Source organism: Gambusia affinis, linkage group LG03 (genome assembly GCF_019740435.1).
Source record: "Gambusia affinis linkage group LG03, SWU_Gaff_1.0, whole genome shotgun sequence".
NCBI classification, from domain to species: domain Eukaryota; kingdom Metazoa; phylum Chordata; class Actinopteri; order Cyprinodontiformes; family Poeciliidae; genus Gambusia; species Gambusia affinis.
The window spans coordinates 15,431,053-15,452,425 of record NC_057870.1 but is presented as its reverse complement, the minus strand read 5'-3'; the positions used below and the strand labels follow the sequence as shown (position 1 = coordinate 15,452,425).

Below are 21,373 nucleotides of genomic sequence, written 5' to 3'. Positions count from 1 at the left end.
TTGTGGGAGCCGAGAACAGAAGAGAGAGCAGATAGAAAAAAAACAGAAAGGCGCCTTTATTTGCTGTCTTCAATGTAATTGTAGAGCCTTTAAAACCATAAAACAAAATCTGAATATTTTTCTACATAAACCCTGGTGCTTTCAGAGTTAGGTGTAAGTTAAAATACCCGACAGATATTCATTTCTATCAATCATCCAGGATATGACAAAACTTATAAAAGCTTTAAAATAAAGCAAGTTAAGTTATAATTTAAACACCCCATAACTTTTATTGGGAGGCATTACAATAAATCAATGTTTATGAGAAATTTTATTTAGAGTAGTTACTCATTAAAACTTGCTTATTTAAACCTTACATGTTTGTAAAAGTGTAGCAGGGGTTAGATCAGTCAGACTGAACAAAACTCATCTACGCAACATTTGAATTTTAGTTTTACTTCTCAACAAATTGCTTACTTAGAAAAACACGTTTGATGTGTATTACTAATTAGTCATTTTTGGTCCTGCAGCTGGAATGTGGTTTAAAAACTTTTAAAACGACATTTTACGTTAGATTTCTCTGTAACTTTGCCGACCCCCCCACATTGGTCTTCAGAAATGTTCCTGTTTATGGTCCCCCCCAATAATGAGATGGGATTTGTGCCCTTGTTTTCAAACCTAAAAATGCAAAATACAGCTGAAGTAGCAACACTGATGCAACATGTACAAATAAAAGGGGAAAAAAAACTCTGTAAACTGTGGTGTTTGTGATTTGTTATGGTCTTTGAGGGTGAGAGAGAAACATCATGGTGATAATCTATGTTTCTCACACGGATCTGAGTTTTCTAAAGACACTTCCGCGCTTACTCATTTTTATTTTTTTAGTTTTCCCTTTCTGGAACACAAATCCAATGGAGTAAATGTTTGAGGACACAGGATGTCCTGATAAGATCCTCTCAGGTAAAACACAAGACAATCTTGGTCCTGGAGAGCCATAGTTATCAAACAGGCTATTAAAGGATGTTGTTTCCACTCACATTACTACGTGCTTTGATACTTTGACGTTATCTGTTTGATTATCGTCTTACATCAGGAATTTAACCCCACACACCTGCAGTGCCTCCTTTTACCTTTACCACACGTGTTACTGTTCAGGTGGTTGAGTGCTCTGTTGTCTCACACTGAGTATGAAAATGTTGGGCTGTGCAACTTAGCTTAATATATAGAGTTGTGTGAAATAGCAAACCTAAGAGCAAAGTGTTTTAGTATTTAATTTATTATTATGGTTTATTAACATGAGTCCTGCCTCTTCCAGTGGCTGGTCCTGAGTTTCTCAAAAGGATTGGGGATGACCAACCTCTCCTTCTTATCAACTTATTGATGTGAAATATTGAAACTTGAGTCAATAGTGATACCTTAGATTGTCCACATTGTTCAGATGAAAGCTCTTAAAACACGAGAAGCTCTTCTCATTAAATCTTCCATTTTAAAGGTCTTCCAAAATCCCTGTTTAGATTTTTTTTTCTGAACTTAGTTAATAGACTTTTTCTTTTAGCAAATGGTCTTTGGCAAGAAAATTCTGCTTTTGTGATCCACTTTTTTTTTTTTTTTCAAACTAATGATACAATACTGAATGAATCACTCCACCTTGTCCAAACTCAGCCGTTGATGCCTTTGCAACACTTCAAGCTGTTGACATTTGCACACACACTCAGACAACACACACACACACACACACACACGCACAGGTGCGTTGTGGATTTGGGCAAACTGTTGAGCGACGGTCTGTTTGGAGTTGGGGTGGGGTGAGGGGGTGAATGCAGGTGGAGAAAGGAGGCAGAGGTGTGGAGGTGCAGACAAGCTCAACATTCAGAAACAGACTGTCTGTGTCCAACGGCAGCAAATCACCACGTGAGGTTTTGCATGGGGCAGGGGGTGTTGTTGGCATCCTCTGCTGCCTTGCCTCAGCTGTGTACAACAGATTAGTTAAATGAGTACAGAATATCTTATTAATCTTAATGAACAGGCCATCATTTGTTTTCTAGGTGTCTGTCCGTTTAAGCAGATGTGTGATTAGAATCAAATGTGAAATTAGGGCTGATTAATAACACCATACATATGCATGTAATTGAATTAAATCCTTTGTGTTTATTGTGTTAGTGTGAATGAAATGTTCACCTGTTTTTGTTGGGGGGAGTGGGTTTCTGCAGTGAGCTACTCAGCTTGCTGCCGTGCTGGAGAGAGAAGATGTCAGTCTGTCAGATCATGGCTTGTTTAATGCAGGCCCCAATATTTGGTTTCCAGGATTTACAGCTGGCTGGCAAATTAAAGTTAAACAGCACTAAGTGTCTCAGCAGGGTGTCAGAGTGGACCACCAGGAAGCTCAGACTGCTTTTTCTCCGCTAGAAAGATGAACACATTCCTTTTATATGACACCCAAGCAGATCATTTATTGCCTTTACATGCTGTTGCTAAAACTAATGGATGCGTTATCATATCTAAAATTTCCATGGGCTTGGTTGACGGCAAGTACTTTGAAAAGATTACAAAGGAAAGACTTGTAATGACCTCTGCCACATGTGAAAAGTGAAATAACGTACCATTACGCCCAGACTGACATACACTGGAAGGTGAAGTTTTCAATATTTATCTGAGTATATAAGCTGCTGTTTTGTCTGAGCGAAAGGATTTTACTGCTAGCAACACCAGCAAGTCCAGGCAGATTCCTCAGACATTGTCACTGTCTGCCACATCAGCTCTTAGCTACTCAGACCCTCCTCAAGAAGACAACAATCTTCAAGGTATCGTTCTACTACACTTTAAAAAACAAACAAAAAAAAATAAAACAAGAGCGATACAAGTTTGGCCCGCCTGCACAAGTGATTGACACAGATGGAGACTTTTTACTTTTAAATTGAGCAAAATGATTATCAACAAATTGCAATGTCAAATGAGAAATACACACATTTTAGAGGAAAAAAAGGCCTATGAAAAAACTTTTTCCATTACAGTATATGGATGTGTTTTCAATTATGTTCAGACTCAGTTAAAAAGGGAGACATTTGAAAATGTGCACAAAAAATGTATATTAAAGAAAATCTAAGTGATTTAATGTCAGTGTTGGATTTTTTTAAACTCTGTCACCAGTTCTTAGTATAAAAAGTAAAAAAAAACCAAAAACAAACAAACAAAAAAAAACAAGCATTTAGGTTAGATTAGATCTCAAATACAGAGCCTAAAATTTCCAAACTCACTGACATGTTAACTTGATGACTTTGCTTAAGTAATTGTTGATTTCCAATCCTCAACCCAAAGGTTTGTTGTGAGATTAATCAAAACAAATGATAGTGTGGACGTAAACAGTGTAATGGAAATTATTTTGTAGATAAGAACACATTGCTTAACACTATCTCTTGTCATTTTATTTATTCTACAAATGTTCCCGATTTTCTCATTAAAATGTCACACTTATTAGTTACTTAATTAAAATAATACAAATAATAACCTGACATGTTTTATTTAATATCATTCATACCTTGAATTATTCCAGATTTGTTTGAAAGTATACATGAGCATAGACATAATTTCTTTACACATTGACACACACATGCAGCCTTGTTTGCTGGTGAGATCAGAGAGTACTGCTGCAAACAGGAAGCAAATATAATCTAATAGAAGAGGCTGTTTCAGCTGCACACAGCATCTCCTCTGGCCACACTTACTGTGAAATCTCCATGAGCTTTAAAGTCACTCTGTGTGTGTTTATTTTTTTTACTGACATGCAGGGGAAAAAAAAGAGTGACCAAATCCTTTGCCAGCAGTGATTTGAATTAACATGCTGGTTGTGAGTCACATCAGAGTGAAACTAGTTGGATTTGGCTCACACACACGCTCATAAACTATCAACTACAGAGAGGCTTTATTTACTGCAAAGACACAAGTTGAGCCAGGACAATAAAAGCAGAAAACAACCCTGAACGCACACACACACACACACACGACACACAGAACCAACACAGATATGGACAATATACGGTGTGTAAAAGATTATCTAGGACTTCAGAAGTTCAGGGCTTCCTTTGATGCCTGACCTACTTTATATCCGTTAGTTGGGTAAGTTTTGGCACAACTTCAAACCTCTGTAATAAAAAAAACAAACATTTCATAACACATCCTTAAACACAGTGTGAAGTTATTCATTTGTTCGTTAGCGGTAACAATAGTAAGCTAAGAGGTTTTTTTTTTGCATATATTCAGTATCCGCAGTGACCTCTGAGTGGTGCTTACACTGCCTGTGTGCCCTTCAGCAATCCTTTTGACTTGACTTTATGATTTATGAGGGGTGGCCATGTTGACTCTTTGGTGTCCGCGTCTCAAAGACATTCTCTCATAGTGTGGATCATGAGGAGGAACATAGTTTTTATCTGCAATTTGTTCCAATATGATTTAATCAACAAACTTAAATACAAAAATATGTTCTCAGTGATGTAAAAGTAAACTAGTGAACTCATTTGGCTCCATAAATGCAGCAAAACCTTAAAGCAGATTATTATTAAAATAGGAATAAATTAAATTAATGTCATCAGAGCTGAACCAAAGCACTGTACATCAATTATACAGATTGAGATATGATTTAAGTTTTTAAGATTTTAACCTTGTGTACCTGGAGTAAAGAACATTATGTTGCAATATTGAAGTAATCTGTCAAGACATCAGCCAGGATGTTGAAGATGAGTCTTCATAATAAACAATTACTCCAATACGAGAGTAGAGTTATACCAACTTAAAAGAGCAGCTTAAAGAAAACAAAATATTTCTACAAGTGGCCGTCACAAAGCCCTGACAAAATCTGAGGCTAAAGCAAAAAAAGGTGCTTAGAAACAAACTTAATCAGTCCTGTTATGAGAAATGAGGCCAAGCTCCTTCAAACTATTATGAGAGATTTTTGGATATGCTGTTTTTATTTTCCAGTAGGACTTGGCACCTGCTCTCTTTGCCAAAACTACCTGCTTTAATGCTCATGTGCTTGACTGGCTAACAAACTCACCTGACCTATACACCCCAGAGGGAACATGGAGAAGAAGAGGAACAGCGCAGATACTGTACAACAGAAACATTTTGCAATAGGTTGACGTATTCTCTATTAAAAGTTGTGTTCTGTTATATGAATATTAACAGAAATGGTCCTGAAATAAATCACTGGGTACCACTGAGATTCAATATTCCAGTTGAAGAAATTAACTGTTCAATGATATTCCAAAATTATTGTTGCGTGCAATACTGAAATCATCGCTTGTCACTGTGTTACTACTGTCATTGCCGAGTCTTCTCTGTCTTCTCATCGGTCTTGTCTCAGGGTAGGCGGGTTTTCCGCCAGCAGGGTTTGGTTGATTCTGTATTGATTTGTTGGAGAGCCAGAGGGGGAGGAGGGCGAGGAGGAAGAAGAGAAGGAGGAGAAAGTGAAAGGGGAGTGGAGTGGAGAGAGTGGAGGAGAAATCCCTGTTTGATGAGGGGAGGGAGAGATGTGATTGTTGGGTGTCGGAGAGGAGGGGAGAGCGATCATAATCAGAGAAAAAGTCGGACCGCCGAGCCAGCGAGCGCTCCTAAAACACGTGGAAGCTGGGAGAAAAGTAAAAGTGTCGTGGGAGGAAAGTGACTTCGCACTTTGTTTTCTTTTTTTCTCCTTCAACCTTCTCCTCCTCCTCCTCCTTCGACCTGCATTCCGCGGAGCAGCTGTGCTTTAATGCCCCTACGCACCCGAGAAGGAGAGGACGGAGAAAAGAGTGAGGAAGAAGAGACAGAAGAAGAGGTGAAGAGGCCTGGACACCACCCGTCCCCGCTCCCTGGAACTCTGTCCACTCTCCCCTCCTGGCCCTGCATGGACGGGGATGGGGAGAGCCGGATGCTGTTACCGCGGGGCTGAGCGCCTCGCTTCCCCGTCTGCGGTGCGCCGCTTCCGGCCGCTGCTGCTGCTGATCATCGGTCTCTGCTGCGGTGCTCACATAGGTAACTAACCCTCAAATCTTTAGGTCAAACCCGCGCCGAATCTGTCATTTTACACTTTACTTGCGCACTTCACCGTATTTTTAGACAACTTTTACATTATAGCACTTCATTTCAGTCCGTGCTTTATTAAGACTCCCGATAATTTATGAGTTATGAAGCGTTTGTAAGCGTTTTGCGTCGGGGCCCAGCACAACTACTGCCTGACAAAGGCTCTCTCCAAAGCGGCAGTGCAGCAGTCTGAGCCCGGATCGAGTTTCTCCTCCTCTCTCCTGGGCCGTCATTCTCCTGTCTGCCCCTTAATGGCTCATGGAGGAGGGGAAGAGAAGGGGGAAACAGGGCTGCTACCTCTACTGCTACACATACATAATAGTTGTATTCAGATCCAAGTTAACACTCAGTCTGTAGTGTTGCTGGACATACAACAAAAACACAACAAAGTGGTATTTAATTCTAACTGGATCATCTAGATCGGAGAAGAAAGCATTAAAAGTAATCAAAGATTCATTTAGTTTACCATTATTATATTTAAAGTTAATCTTTTATTGTGGAAAGTGTTTAATTTCCACCTGTTTGAGCTGAGAATCAAATGTTCACCACAATCTTGCCTGTCGCCCAGCATTTTAATGTCTTTCTGTGTGCATGCAGAGATTGTTTTGGCCATTTTTTGGCCAATCACACCTCCTGCATATAGTTTAACACTGCTCGGCAGCGGGGCAATCCCACACTCCTTCTGCACACACACTCAGCCCTGTGGAGCACACAGAGCCCAGCTTGCTTGAAAACCCTCTCGGCACCTCCTGCCACACATGCCTCACCGGGAAAGAATGTGTATTATTTGGTTTAGTGAGACTAACAGAGCGGTTTATTTGCTAAAAGGTGTGAATAATGTTTTGTTTGTGTTATTTTTGTTGAGACATATGTCATCGGCTGACAGCTGCTCGAGTGTTTGCACAGGAAAGCAATGAACGTCTGGATCAGTAGGAGCTTTTGTTGGCGGGGTTTAGGTGAGTGCGTGCTGGTAAAGGACGTGAGAGAGCGCTCACAACGAGGTGATCAATAAGCACTTCACAAGCTGTTCCTTCGACCGAGAGAGAATCCCAGTAGATCAGTTTTTTATCTCATCTCTGCAGCTCAGAAAAGGTTAAGAGACATAGAACAGATAAATAAATTTAAGTCTGGGTCTCCTGACCTCTGTCTGATGGTGGAGAAGCTGCCTCGGGATGCAGGGTGACCTGAGGCTGGGCTAAGTGCAATAATAGGAAGAAGTAAAGAAGAAAATTGAAAATGATAGAAATATAGCACTATGGGTATCATTCTGCAGCAGGTTCTGACTCCTATTGTGCCTTTGTTAGAAACTGTATTGCAGGGGGATAATACAAACAAGCCTCTGAACACATGAGATCCTTACATAGAGGTTTCTTTATTCTCCTCTTAACATTTCTAAGCCTTTTCAGTATTCACCACCTTTACTGGCATTAGCGTAAGTTCCTTATTTATATGCATAGATTGGCTTTTCTTTGGAAAGAACAGCTATGAATACCTAATAAGATTATGAGAATCCCCCGAGAACAAAGATAAGTAATTCTCTTTAATAAGTAACCGTAGATAGTCGGAACATATTTAATTATCACATGAAAATCTCCTTATGGAAACCCAGAATCCAACGACGGCGCTTCAGTGACTCATTTAGAACTGGTGCAAACTTTTCTTGAGAGACTTCATGTCTGTTTTAATCTTTGCAAGTCAGTTGAGTTAATTGCATAAACAATAAAAGATGATTTTCCCTTCCGTTTATATTTATTTTTATATTTGATCAAATATAATAATGTAAAATCATTGTTCCAGAGTAAAATGCGAAGTGTCTTTTATTAAGATTTATAGTGCAAAAGTGTTTGGAGTTGATTAGTCAGGCTTGACTTTAAATGCCGTTGTTTTTACTAGACCTGGACAGGGCCGTTTTCAGGTCTAAAAGCTACACAAAAGATGTCTAAAGGCAGAAGTTTGAGCTGCAGAACAAACAGCCTTCTTTGCAAGAAAAAACCCTCCAGCTTTTATTTATCATAGCTTCCAAACCTTAAACCATCTGAATGAGACTGAACTCCGTCCCCTGAGGTCCCTTGCAGCAGCGCTCGGGTGCTGCAGGTCTGATAGGAGGAGAAAGAAGGCAGGCGTTTGGACAGACACAATGCAGCCTCAGTGCTCAGACGCTCTGTGCAGCCAGTGTGTGTTTACGTGCGGGCATATCTCAGGCTTGGTGTCAGTATTTAACAGGCAGGGGAGAGATTCTGAAGCCTGCTGTGAGTGGAGGCTCTACATCTGCACCCTGGTTTTAAATTGCTTAAACTCGGAGCAGCACTGCCCTCAGATGGTGGGACACAAGTGCTTCACACGTCCACAATCTGTGGAGATTGTGAACTTTGCTACTTATTAGGGATAAACTTTGTGTGAAACTGATGCAGGGTCCCTAATTTTGCTTGTTTTTTCTTCCTTTGCTCAGATATCAGAGTCATGCCACCATTTTTTTCTGATCACTGCTTGTGTTTGTGTGCAGCCGTCCCCCTCTCTCGCCTCCCTCTCTCTTTCTTTCTCCCCAGGCTAATCTAATAGGAGCACGCCGTGACTGATGCATTAGGTCTGGTCTCTAATCTCTCTCTGGCTCTAACTCTCTCTGTACATCTGATGATCAGTGATACAAAAGGCTGTTTTGACCCCCGTTCCACTTGGAAATGTGGAAACAGATATAAAATCATGGACAATTTCAGACCAAGAAATCAGTTCCCAATGGTGTGATGGTGAATTTTTGATCATGTGTTTATTCTTTTTAAAGTGAGGGTTACAAACACACAACTTATCATAGTTTCCATAAATTATGACAATACATGGCATTCATTCCCCTTGAACTTTTTCTCAATTTGTCACGTTATGGCCGCAATCTTGAGTGTTTTATTGGAATCTTTATGTGGCTGGCCAGCACAAATTAGCACCTAATTGTAAAGTAGAAGGAAAATGACACAACTGTTAAACATATATGGTGTTATCTGCACATGTACTGTAAAAATGGCCCACATTTTTCAGATTTCTGTTGAAAAGTTGTCCAAATTCTACTTGACTAACGGACATTTGGGCTCAAATAAATTATTTGCAAGTTTCTAAATGAAGACCTAGAAGGATAATCACCACCTGTGCTTGAATAATCTGAAGTTTCCTGAAGTAGTCTGCATTAGACTTAGGTCTAGACTTTGATTATGCCATTCTAACCCTGTATATTTAGTGCCAGTGTAAGGTGAACTCAACGGTATGTGTCCCAGGTTAGTTACTTCAAGTTCCTATCAACTTGCTGAATGTCTCCTGACAATATTATCCTCCCTCCTCCATGTTTCAAGACGGCGATGATGTGTTCAAGGTGATGTTCCGTGTTGGACACGAGGTCATTACTGTCTCCTCTGATAAGAGCACATTTATTGTGTGTTCTCCCTTAGCCTAGCGCAAAGTTCAAAACTGGCTTTTTATTGCTTTCTTTTAACTTCTTTCATTTTCAAACTCCTACCTATGGCTCTATTTGTGAAGTTCATAACTAATAGTTGTTCCCACCTGAGCTGTAGATCTCTGCAGCTCTTCCAGAGTTGCCATGGGTTTTTTTTAGCTGCATGGTATCCTGTCAGATTTTTATTTGTAAATAGTTTACAGAAATCATGTTTCTTTCTTTTCCCCACTCAAAAGTAAACACTTCTTTTTGTTGTTCTATCATATTTACATTACAATTTATTAGTGTCACAAAATGTGAAAATGTTTTGGGGTTAGGAATATTTTTGCAAAGCTTTGTACATGCAGCATACCAGCTCTTTCCTGCTCCATCTCTCTGTGAAACTGTTTTAAACGCTTCTTGGCTCTCCAGGCTGTATTATCTCACTACTGGAATGAAGTTGCTTCATCGTTCCTGTCTGGGCGCTCTTTGGTTTATTACACTTTAGGTTTATGGCACTCACAAAGCGGCAGTACTGATTGATCAAGACTTTTAATTGGCTGCTGGTTCTTTTTCTTCTTTTATTGGGTTGGACTGTAACACCGTAGAGCTTTGCGAGTCTAAGATCAAAGACTCACACCAACCTTCATAAAAGATCAGGTTTAGATCTAGATCTAAGTGATCAGACGTTTATGGTTGGCTCGCGAATGCAAACATATTCATTTTGTCTTTTAAAGAGTACCTCTGACTCTCTTTGTTTGTCCCGTTCAGGTCAGTGTCAAGTGGCTGCCCCCCAGTGTCGGATCCAGAAGTGCACCACCGACTTTGTGTCCCTGACCTCCCACCTGACGCCCGCTGTGGATGGCTTTGACACCGAGTTCTGCAAGGCCCTGCGCGCGTACTCAGCCTGCACCCAGAGGACAGCCAAGGCCTGCCGGGGAAACCTGGTTTTCCACTCAGCCCTCCTGGGCATCTCAGACCTCATGAGTCAGAGGAGCTGTTCCAGAGATGGTCCAACTCCCTCAGCGCACCCAGAGATCCCCCTCGAGCCCTGCAACTATCACAGCCGCACCCAGCACACCCACACACACTCCCACTCCCACTCCCACTCTCACGGCCATGGTCACAGCCGCTCTCGGCCTGGGTACTTGTTCTGCGGGCTGTTTGGAGACCCGCATCTGAGAACATTTAAGGACAGCTTCCAGACCTGTAAGGTGGAGGGTGCGTGGCCTCTTATTGATAATGACTATTTGTCGGTGCAGGTCACTAATGTTCCTGTGGTTCCTGGCTCCAGTGCAACTGCAACCAACAAGGTGAGAAATTTTGAAAATACGACTATCTTGTGTGTTTTTCTTCAGATTTTTTTGTTTCTTTGACCATTAAATTTGAGATAGTTCTGATTTCTCCTGCAAATTTTTGTTCCAGCCTTTCTGTCATTAGCATTAATTATTTATATCAGGAGCAGACACAGTGTCACACTGTTTGTCGGAGAGAACAGTTTTGTAAAAGAGTGCTAACAAATATTTGATGATAAAGACAAAGTGATTACAGGGTTAGCATTTGAAACTGTGTTTAGCATCTTCTGCTAGCTCTGTGACATTAGCTGAAAGCTCAAAGAAGGGTTCCAACATTTCCAAGTGTTATATAAACAGACAGATATTGAAATAATAATAATAAAAAAGATAAACAGAGCAACTTTTTCATAACACAATCTACTGATATTCTTGTTCACTCTAGCAACCTAAATGAGCTTCAATTTCCTTTAAATTAGCATCTTACGACTTTGTGCTTTGTCTGACTTAATATCGAAAATGGGTAAATTTGAATGTTCTCTCCTCAGTAGCAGTGCCCACATTGAAGAGTGTTAAGTTCATAATACAGTCCATTAGGGAAAAAAATGATTTTTTTAAATTTCCAGCTCAAACCCAACTCTACACATCTGTAATATGCTGGTATTTAGAGAAAAAAATGCTAAGAAAGAGCAGCAGACATCGTTTTTGTCTGTTTGTATTTGTTTTTATTTGTCACGTTTCTTTGCCACACAATAAGAAATCTTATCAGTGGGAAACCAGAAAACACCCTTGCTCTAGTTAGCTCTCTTCCAGTCTCCCTTTGTGTGTCTCTGGCTTCCACAGGCACACAGGTGCAAAGCAAGCGGCCTCGATCTTGTGACCGCCTCTTGTGACTGCAGCAGTGCAGCAAACCTAACTTGGTTAACGGCTACATACAGCCTGACCTCTAATTTGGCGGAATGAGATGCGTGAAAGGAGCCACTGTTTACTTACAAGCGCATTTGGAAGCATTTGTGTGTCTATGTAAGGAAATATGGGCTCTATAAGTTTATAAGTATCACTCCTTGTAGTCAGCTTAAAGCTCTGTGTGTGTTAAAAGGTTCCTGTGCAACAGCAAAGATTTACGTACACACATCTGTGCACAGCAGAGGACGAGCTGCACAAGGTGATCTTTGTGGTGTTAAAGGAGCAATGTTGATGTTTCCCCTGATGATTTGCCCTCTCTAGCTTAGTGGATAGCTTTAATTATTAAAGCACATGCACACACACTTATTCACCAACAGAGTGGCATACACTTGCGCATGCAGAGAGAGCAAAAGCAGGTTTTCTGCACTTCGCAGCTAAAGGTTTGACCTTGTGTCAGAGGTGGGGCGAGTTATTAGTCACGACTATTAGACTCGAACACACACACAAACACACATTTTCATATACACCCACATTAACAGCCCTCCAGGCTTAATGGGCTGCCAGGCCTCATTCCTCACGGCTGTCATGTGAACAAAGCAGCCATTCACCGGAACTGTGATGCTGGAGCTAACCGTAATGCTCACACACCACACCCTGTATCCACCGCTGTGTCTGCACGCCCCTGGAGTGTGTGCGTGTGTGTTCTTGTGTCAGCATGTTTTCATAGCTGTGTCAAATTACAAGTTGTTAGAAAGTCATCAAGTCTTTCCTGAAATATTGTGAGATGTTTGAGGCTCACTGTCTATGGATTTGTTTTTTCTCATTTGAGTAATCAATGGCAAATCAAACCCGATATTTAGAATTTTTTTAGGTTTCGATTTGATTAGTTCAAAAATATTTTAAACAAATTTTATTCTGGGAAAAAAATAATAAACAACAGACACAGGCAAAAAAATAAAAGAAAGAGTTAACAAATATGCACCGAATTAATTCTTGACAGGAACTACGCCCACAAATTCTTTGACCGGATTCATCTTTATATTAAACAAAATTTAAGACTTTACCTTCGCTTGATGTCAATCACTGCCATGCCGGACGAGCTCAGGGTCAGATTGACCTTTGACCATTTTTTTTTTTTTCCCCTCCAGGGGGTCTTTTTGTGGGCTCTAGTGTCCCTTATACGACAGTAGGCTGACAGGAAAGGGGGAAGGAGTGGGGCGAAGACATGCGGCAAATGTCGTTGGGTCCGGGAATCGAACCCGCAACGAGAACTCAAGGCCTCCAAACGTGGGTCGCGCTATCCTCTACGCCACTGCAGCACGCCCGACCTTTGACCATTTTTACCTATGCTTTGCTATTTTACTGCTTTCTACTTCCATTTTGTGTCAGTAAAACCCTGCTATTTTTTTTATTTTAGTTACATATTTTCAGGAATTACAGAGTTAAATTGTGACTAAGTTGCTCATTCTCAACACTCTCTAATCCTATTCATTTTGACAGATTATGACCACAGATTAAACCAAACTCTAAACAATCTACTGCTGATTGTTATTATTATTTGTGGCAAACATCCACATTTTGCAGTTGGAGCCTTTGAGTAAGTTACAGGAAATCGGTAAAGCTGGTACAATACGCTGCACCTGTTGGATTCAATTAACTTGGTTGGTGAAAAAGAACCAAAGAATGTGTCCAAAAGCGGAAACAGTTGAAATGACCTCTGGGTGACATTTATTGTATTGTATCGTAGCATATCATAGCATATTGTAGTGCATTGTAATGTATCGTATTGCATCATTTATCATTTATCATTGATTGTGAACATTTTTTTATTATGATAAGAATTAAGGTTTATTGTTGGCATAAATTTTAAATAAAGATGGTAAATAGAATAAATGAAAAACTGAGAGTACGACTGGAATTGTTATTTTTGCTACTTCTTCCACTATTAGTTCCATGAGAGTATCAATACATTCAAAATTATGGATAAATGCAGTTTCTGTGTAGAGTTCACTGAAATAAATCATACTTTCATACTTTTTACAGCAAGTGGCGTCCTGGGGAAGACATGAATGACTCCTCAAATTTGTCACTCTGATTCTGAATCTTGACAATGCAAACTATTTCCCTTCTGTTTCTCCCTGTAGATCACCATCATCTTCAAGCCTTATGAGGGCTGCACAGACCAGAGGGTCTACCAAGCCGTCACAGACAGCCTCCCTGCTGCCTTTGATGATGGAACGGTGAGCAGCGGAGACCCCGTCCACACCTCCTTCGGCGCTGACGGTGTGGCCGGGAAGGTCCGGGCTCTGTGGATCTCTGAACGTAGCCCTGGGCGCCACGTGGAGCTGCATGCTGGCTACATTGGTGTGACCGTAATCATTCGCCAGCTGGGGCGCTACCTGACATTGGCCGTGCGGATCCCAGAGGAGCTGGCTCAAGCCTACGACGACACCCAGGACCTGCAGCTCTGCCTGAACGGCTGCCCCAGCAGCGAGCGCATCGACCAGGCAGGACACCTCCCTTTGCCGCTTTCTCCACCTGCGCTCGGCCTGCAGCAACAGCACCTGCACCGGCCCAGCTACGCCTCACAGACGCAAGCATACCCCCATGGTACCACACATGTTTTTGCCATGGATGGGGCGAAGGAGCGCTGCAGCGAGCAGCTGGAAGTCCTGGACATCTACTTCCACTCTTGCGTGTTTGATCTCCTGACTACTGGAGATGCTAACTTCACATTAGCTGCACACAGCGCCCAGAAGGACATGGAGAGCCTTCATCCACACCGGGACAGATGGAGGATATACCCCCGCGGCTCTGCAGCCTCTTACTTCCACTCAGACTCTCAGCTTATCAAAAAGCTCGCTCTGCTCCTGCTGTGTGCTCTGAGCGTTGTATTCATGTGAAAATGGCAGTCCCTGTGAGCCTGAATGCATGTAGGCCCGAGTATGTGCACTACAAAAGGAGCTTAGAGAGGATTTGGTTAGCTGAGCACTGATACTGAGCACTGACTGCAGTACCACCTGCATTTCACCTGGCAGAGTCCGAATCATCGAATGCAACTGACAATGAGAAAAACGTTTCCGTGTGGGTGAATCATCTGTAAATAGTTAATTTTTCTTCCTTAAGTGCACAGTGTGATCGTGTATAGATTGTTTTGTTTATGTAATTTTATGTGACTTTTTTTTAAAATACCTCAGTCAGAGGAGGTTTGTTTTTAACAAAAGCACTTTATTTTAACATTTTTTTACACAATGCCAGTCAGTGTTTGTTTTCTTTTTCACTGAAAACCAATAACTATTCGAGCGTTGGTTGTTCCTCTTATTTGTCAGATTTTTTTTGGCTTCTCAGAATGAATTGAATTCAAGGAGCTGCCATTGATGCTAAAATGAACCATTATTCCAGCAGCTGATCTGGGTCAGTTAGCATCTTGTCTAAAGTCATTTAATGTGAGTTTTTCTGTTGAATGTATTAGGTCTGTTGTTGCAGCAAATACTACTTGTTTGTTATTTGATCCCAGCTGTGTGTATGTGCGTGTGTGTGTTTGCAAGAGTTTTGGATGTTTTTTAACAGCTGATGAATGTTTGCTTTATTTTATGTGATTCACATTAGAGTTGTTTCAACCTCTTTGCCAACATGTAATGATTTTAGTGTTTTGTTTAATCGCACTACATAAAACAGCTTGTACTTTCCTGTAAGTAAGCGGCACTGTCAGAACTTTCTTGGAACTTGCCAAGCACTTTCCCCAAAACTTTCCAAGAACTCAAAGTGTACTTTCTGTAACTTATTAGGTACCTACCTTCAACTTTCTTTTAGGATTCCAAGGATTTACCTGATACGTTCCTGCAATATTCTTGAAACTTACTGATTACTTTCCAAGAATTTACAGAGTATTTCCTCTTGCAAGTTTTTTTCTGAAACTTACTTTTACAGCTTAGCTGTATTATGAGGAGACGTCTTAGTATTCTCCACAAAACATCCAGAGTAAGTTTCAGAGAGCAAGCTCTGTGATCCTTGGGGTACTTGATAGATTCCTGGAAAGGAACCAGTAATATTATTAAAAGTTCCAGTAAAGACTCCATCATGTACCAGAGACTGACATACAGTATGTCACAGGAAAATACAGACTGCTTTACGCTGCGCTACCCATTTTTGTTTTGATTTTTACCAAAGACAAATGGCATGTTATATGTTCACATGAATCATGACTCCCCACCAAACCAGCACCTTCATCCCTTCTCTTTCTAAAACTTGGTACTGGAAACCAGTTGATCCTGCAGCAAGATGCTTCATATTGGGATAAAAGTAAAATATTGGAGATATTTCAAGGATCTTCAGATCACGAAATGTGTCTGTGTCAGCACTGTGATGTGGGAATCAATGCCTTGTAGAATTTTCTGCCCCATTGAAACTGTAACATTCTGTATATTTATTCCCAGTTTGTTCAATCAGCTTTAGTTTTATCCATTGTGTGAACTCCTTTCTTCATGTGAGTGTCGGTTTGGTGAAGAGTGACTGGTCAGTGTTGAAATTCCTTAACTTATTTATGAACGTAGTGTCCTGTAGAGGATGTTGAGCTCCATATTCTTGATGTTGGATAATTATTTAAATAAAACGTCAGATGTGATTGTGCTGCCACCTAGTGGTACTCCCTTGCTACGTCAGTGTGTTACTAAGAGCGCTCAAAAAACTAAAAGAAAGGAAGAAACAAGGTGTGTGCTGGTCTTTTATTTAAATATGATAAAGTCGAAACAGTCATGCATTGTTTAATATTTATAAATTTGAGCTATAAAATCAGTAGCATAAGGCTGCTGAACTGGTTGTTAATGTCATAATCAGTGTTGGCATAGTTACTTTGAAAAAGTAACTTTAATCAGACTACTGATTACTCCTTGAAAAAGTAACTTAGTTATATTACTGACTACTTGATTTGGAAAGTAACTAAGTTACACTAAAAGTAACTTTTTAGTTACTTCAGCAGTTGTTAACAACACTCTGCCTCCTGTGAAAATTACATTGATCTTTGTCAATTCTTAATTGTAAGCTATTTTATAATGGTAACATCAACAATGTGTCTCCACTGATAAGGTTGAACTGAAGAGGAGATTGTACAAAAAATAAAAAACCTGAGTAATTTTTGTGGTCCACTGTTGTCTGGAAAACTCTAAGAAGGATTGTAAAGCCCCCCCCTTCAGGTTCTGTGTTACGGCCCTGCGTTTGGTGTCAGCGCACAGAGCTCCTCCTGCAGCTCCACAGCTCAGATGGCTGCACAGATTTGTGACACGTATCTTAATATTAATAATTATAGTGGCGTTAAATTGCCATTATAATCATTGCCAACTACGGACACGTTCATTAGTGGCTGTTTTCACGTTTATTGCGCTGTTCATATTAGTCTCGATGTTTGCAGTTTTCTGGAGCGCAACGCGAAGCTCGACGTCATTCAGAGGTAATATATTAACTTGACATTAACAAAGACACAGCGGGACGGATCATCCGGTAAATGATGGACAGGGAGAGACTGACTAAAACTAGCTTAATGACGGACAAATTCTGGGATTTATTGTGAGTCTCTGTTTATTTCCAAACCCAAATGAGCAACTTCACGTTCAAAAACGAGCCAAAAAAGGCGCAACCCGCCACTCATTAAATCTGCAAGTTTACTTTAAAAAATGAAGCCCAAAGCCGCTTATAATAATCGGACTTGGCGACAGAAACTCAAAATAGTTCCAGTTTTTCCACCAACAAAATGCGCATCTCCCTCCATTGTTTACATTTCTGTCGCATAGAGACGTCGGTCACTCGACAAGACGAGTAGAGGAAATACGATTAAATAACAAAAGAAGATAGTAACGCACAGTGATTTTGATAAGTAACTGTAGTCTGACTACTCGATTTGAAATAGCAACGCGTTATATTACTCGTTACTGAAAAAAGTGGTCCGACGTCAGTAACGCGTTACAAATTAACGCGTTACTGACATCACTGGTCATAATAAACAAAACCTCTGCAGTCCATGAGGTAAATGTGACCGATTTAGATTTAATGGCCAGTTTCTTCTGCAGTCCTGGAATGGTAATGATCTAAAACACATTTTAAACATTAAATCACTGTTCATTAAACTGCAAGATATTGAATGAAACTGAATTACACAAAACTTAAAAACAATCGCAAAGGAACACATACTAGACTAAGTCCAACATGATTTTCTTGAGTGGGATCTTAGAGTCTAAGATCGCTACACTCTAAACATATAGCCAGTGCTACAATAGCTTAAAACATAATCATGCTTTTGGAAAAATGCACAAACACAAGAGTACAACAAACATTTCAGACATATGTTTCCTGGTGTAATTTTTCCAAAATATAAAAATACATTGAATTTTTTGTAATTAAACCACCTGGAAGTTAAACAGAAACTCCATTCATTTCTATTTGTTAATTTTTAACATGTTCTTTTCATATCTTGTGACTTATTAAAACTTCACTCAGGAGCTCCACACACGTCTTGAAAAGTACACAAAAAAAATGTAGGCATTGATCCACCTGTGTGAGGTTATGTTTCGATCAGATACCATCAGACTTGGCCTCACAAACAGGCTCTCGTTTCAACTGCCACAGTCAGAAACACCTGGGAGGTGAAAAAAAGAAAAACGATGAAAAAAGGCGCCACTACCAATTCAAAGCAGCAAACTCCTGAGGATTACTTCTTGTGTTCCTGTAGCTTTCCCCAAAACTCCCTGCAAACCGTCTTCGTGAAGTCAGCCATAAAGGGATGGAACGCTCCTTTCTTCTTCAGGCGTAGAAATCATCTCAGAGTTGACAAAAGAAGAAGCTTCAGTTGCTCTGGTTTCTTTTCAGCGTCACGTTCTGTATCCAAAGCTCTTCTTTTCCAAATATCTAAAAAAAAATTGGAAGCATTTTTGTTGAGATTTTTTTTTCTCTTCATCCTGAAAAACAGATATAATTCACCAGGAACAGCTGGATTATCACAGAGACTTAGTGGTTTCTCTCTTCTCTTCATAAATAAACATACTGGGTTTTGTTTGCATTTGAAAAATTGGTCAAATTAAACAGTCTATAAGTTCTAAAATAATTAATATAGCCACTAACTCAATAACAGTGCTGCTGTTTTACCACGGTTTTCTGGAAGAAATAAAATACAAAGGCTTTAGCACCTATCATGTTTAAAATAGCAAAAGAATGCGGTCTTAATCAAAAACTTAATTGGAATTACCTTGTAAACTGAAACTGAATCAATAAATTCAAGAAGGGTCCAAACCCATTAAACATTTTTTCTGAAAAAGGTTTTTAAAAAATGTTCCCAAGGTCTTTCACATCACACCTTGACAGCCTTTTAGAGGCAATAAATCACAAAATTTGCCAATAAATAACACTTTGGTTTCAGGTGGGTTACTGTATAAAGACAATGAAGTTTGGCTACAGTTGAATTAAACCATTGAGACTTTACATAAAAGGGCAAAACAAATTAAGATCCTAATTCAGAGGCTTCATTTTAATTCTCTTCAAAATTGACCAGACCGAATGAAACCCTTTAGTGGAGACACTCAATTGTTAAAATGGCTAAATGTTCATAAATGAAGCCTATACTTTGGGATCTGCTATCTTGAATCGCCATTGCTTTCATCTATTATGTCAAGGCAAAACTACCTGCCAGTGGCCCAGCTGATTTCACAGCATTAAAAAAAATTAAGAATAAATACATGAATGAACAGGTGCTGGGACCTTCTTGCATACAAAAGAATGCATTCCTCACTTTTAGATGACAAAAACCATCAAAATAAGGAGTTTGGCCATTATTGAATTCACTGATTAAAATTTCCATTCTTTTCCATTAAATGTGATGTACTTCTTATGAAGACTAATGTTATAGTGTCCTGTTTAATGACTCACTCTTACCACTTAATGACAAGATAAATCGTCATTAGTGCATCAAAGACTATTATCTTCATCAGAAGGAGCCGCATATACAGCACAACCACAGCGTTGGTCCTCACAGCAACATCTGGAGATCAAACCAGACGTAAACTTGTTGAATCTGCTTAGCACACCACCAAACTGTCAGTGAGAACCTTTCACAATGTTTTACCTTCTCTCTCTTCATCACTGTTGCACATTTCATCTTCACCTTTAGGAATAAAAGATTTGGAAACTAACTCAAAGTGTTGTTGCACCAAGTTTATGACAAAATTCACTCAGAATTACCTGTTGAGGTGATGCAGTGTCTTTTTTTGGCTTTTGAGTGTTTCTTGCGGCGCACAGAGCAGCTGTAGGACGGCCAGTTGCTGGTGACAACCGTGATCGTCGCCACAGCACTGTGGCCGCGATGCTTCCTGGTTACTGCGCCATTGTATGGAGTGATGTTGGTGTACTCCTCATCAGAGGCTGACCTCCAGCTGATTTCCAGGTGACCTCTCCTGAAGTCACTCACCACACAGACCAGCAGGGTCAGGCCAAGCCTCTCCCCTGAGAGATGGACTGGAGGAGCCAGAGAAGCCAGCACATTACCCTCCACCCCTCCTGAGGCAGGAAAAGGTCATAAAGGTCAAAAAAGGTAGACTAAAACAAAACAAGGGAGATAAAGGAGGTTGCAAGAACGAGTGGCACAAGCTCAAAAATTTCCCCTTAATTGCAAAGATGAAGAAATTAATGAATTAATAGTTTTTGTAGATCAAAAATCCAAGGATTAAAAACAGGCAATGACGAACAAAATAAACTCTAAGCATTGAGGAAATATGAATAATGCCGAGTAAATGTATTTTAGGTGAAAATTCTAAAATACATTTATAGAAAATCCTTCAGTGACATTGAATACAAAATGATAAAGAGCCTCACGAGTACAACAAGAGCGATAATAGGAGTAAATTAATCACAACAGAAGAAAATAGATACATACAAAAAACTGAAAAATTAGTAGAAATTCAAAGCAAGAGATAAATAAAACTTAAGATATTATTGGAATATGTGAAGGTTGAATTATGATTGTTTTATTTAAATAAGTAACGCTAAACACCAAGTCAAAAATAAATAAGTCTTAATTTTGCTTCATAAAACATCAGTGGCTGTTCCCCAACAATATTGCCTCACCACAACTTTTTGTTCTTACTTTGGGATAAGAACTCTATTAAATACAGACAGCTGAATAATAATTTTGAACACCATTAAAAGCATCTTAAAATAGATTCCAAAATTTAACAATTAGCCAATGCAAACTTGAAAATTGGCGCAATGTGATACCGCTACACTTAACTGTGCATCAAACATTATTTCTAAAAATAAGATGCACAAAACAAAGTTTTGAATTGGCTAAATGATTCTAGTAATAATGTAGTGGGAACACTGTAATAAGCAGCAATACATATTTCTGCAAAAACACATTGTATATATCTTTTGTTCACTACATAAAGTCTTACCTGTCCATAGATAGATAATGTGAAGATAAATGAGTCCTCTGGGTGGCTCAGTCATTTCTAATCTGTAGTCAATCTGACTTTTAAGAGCCCTGGTCAGTGCTTTCTGGATGTGTGAGATTGTGCGTGTTTGTGTGCCTTGTGTGCGGGTGCATTAAAAGAGGGCTTTGCCAGGAGCGTTGCATTGTGGGGGATTGGCATGTCTCATTGTTGTGACCTTATACTAACAATGGAAACTCCATACACCATCCCAACACACCCACACCCACAAACCCCAACATCCAGAAACACAGACGGAG

General features: G+C 39.9%; 1 protein-coding gene across 1 annotated transcript; it reads left to right on the top strand.

The window, feature by feature from the left end:
- The first annotated feature begins 5,403 nt into the window (after positions 1 to 5,403).
- rgmb (repulsive guidance molecule BMP co-receptor b) lies at positions 5,404 to 16,351 on the top strand. Its single transcript, XM_044111535.1, has 3 exons — positions 5,404 to 5,985; positions 10,220 to 10,761; positions 13,791 to 16,351. The coding sequence occupies exons 1-3, from the start codon at positions 5,868 to 5,870 to the stop codon at positions 14,547 to 14,549; spliced, it is 1,419 nt and encodes a 472-aa protein (XP_043967470.1). The 5' UTR covers positions 5,404 to 5,867; the 3' UTR covers positions 14,550 to 16,351.
- The last annotated feature ends 5,022 nt before the right edge of the window (positions 16,352 to 21,373 follow it).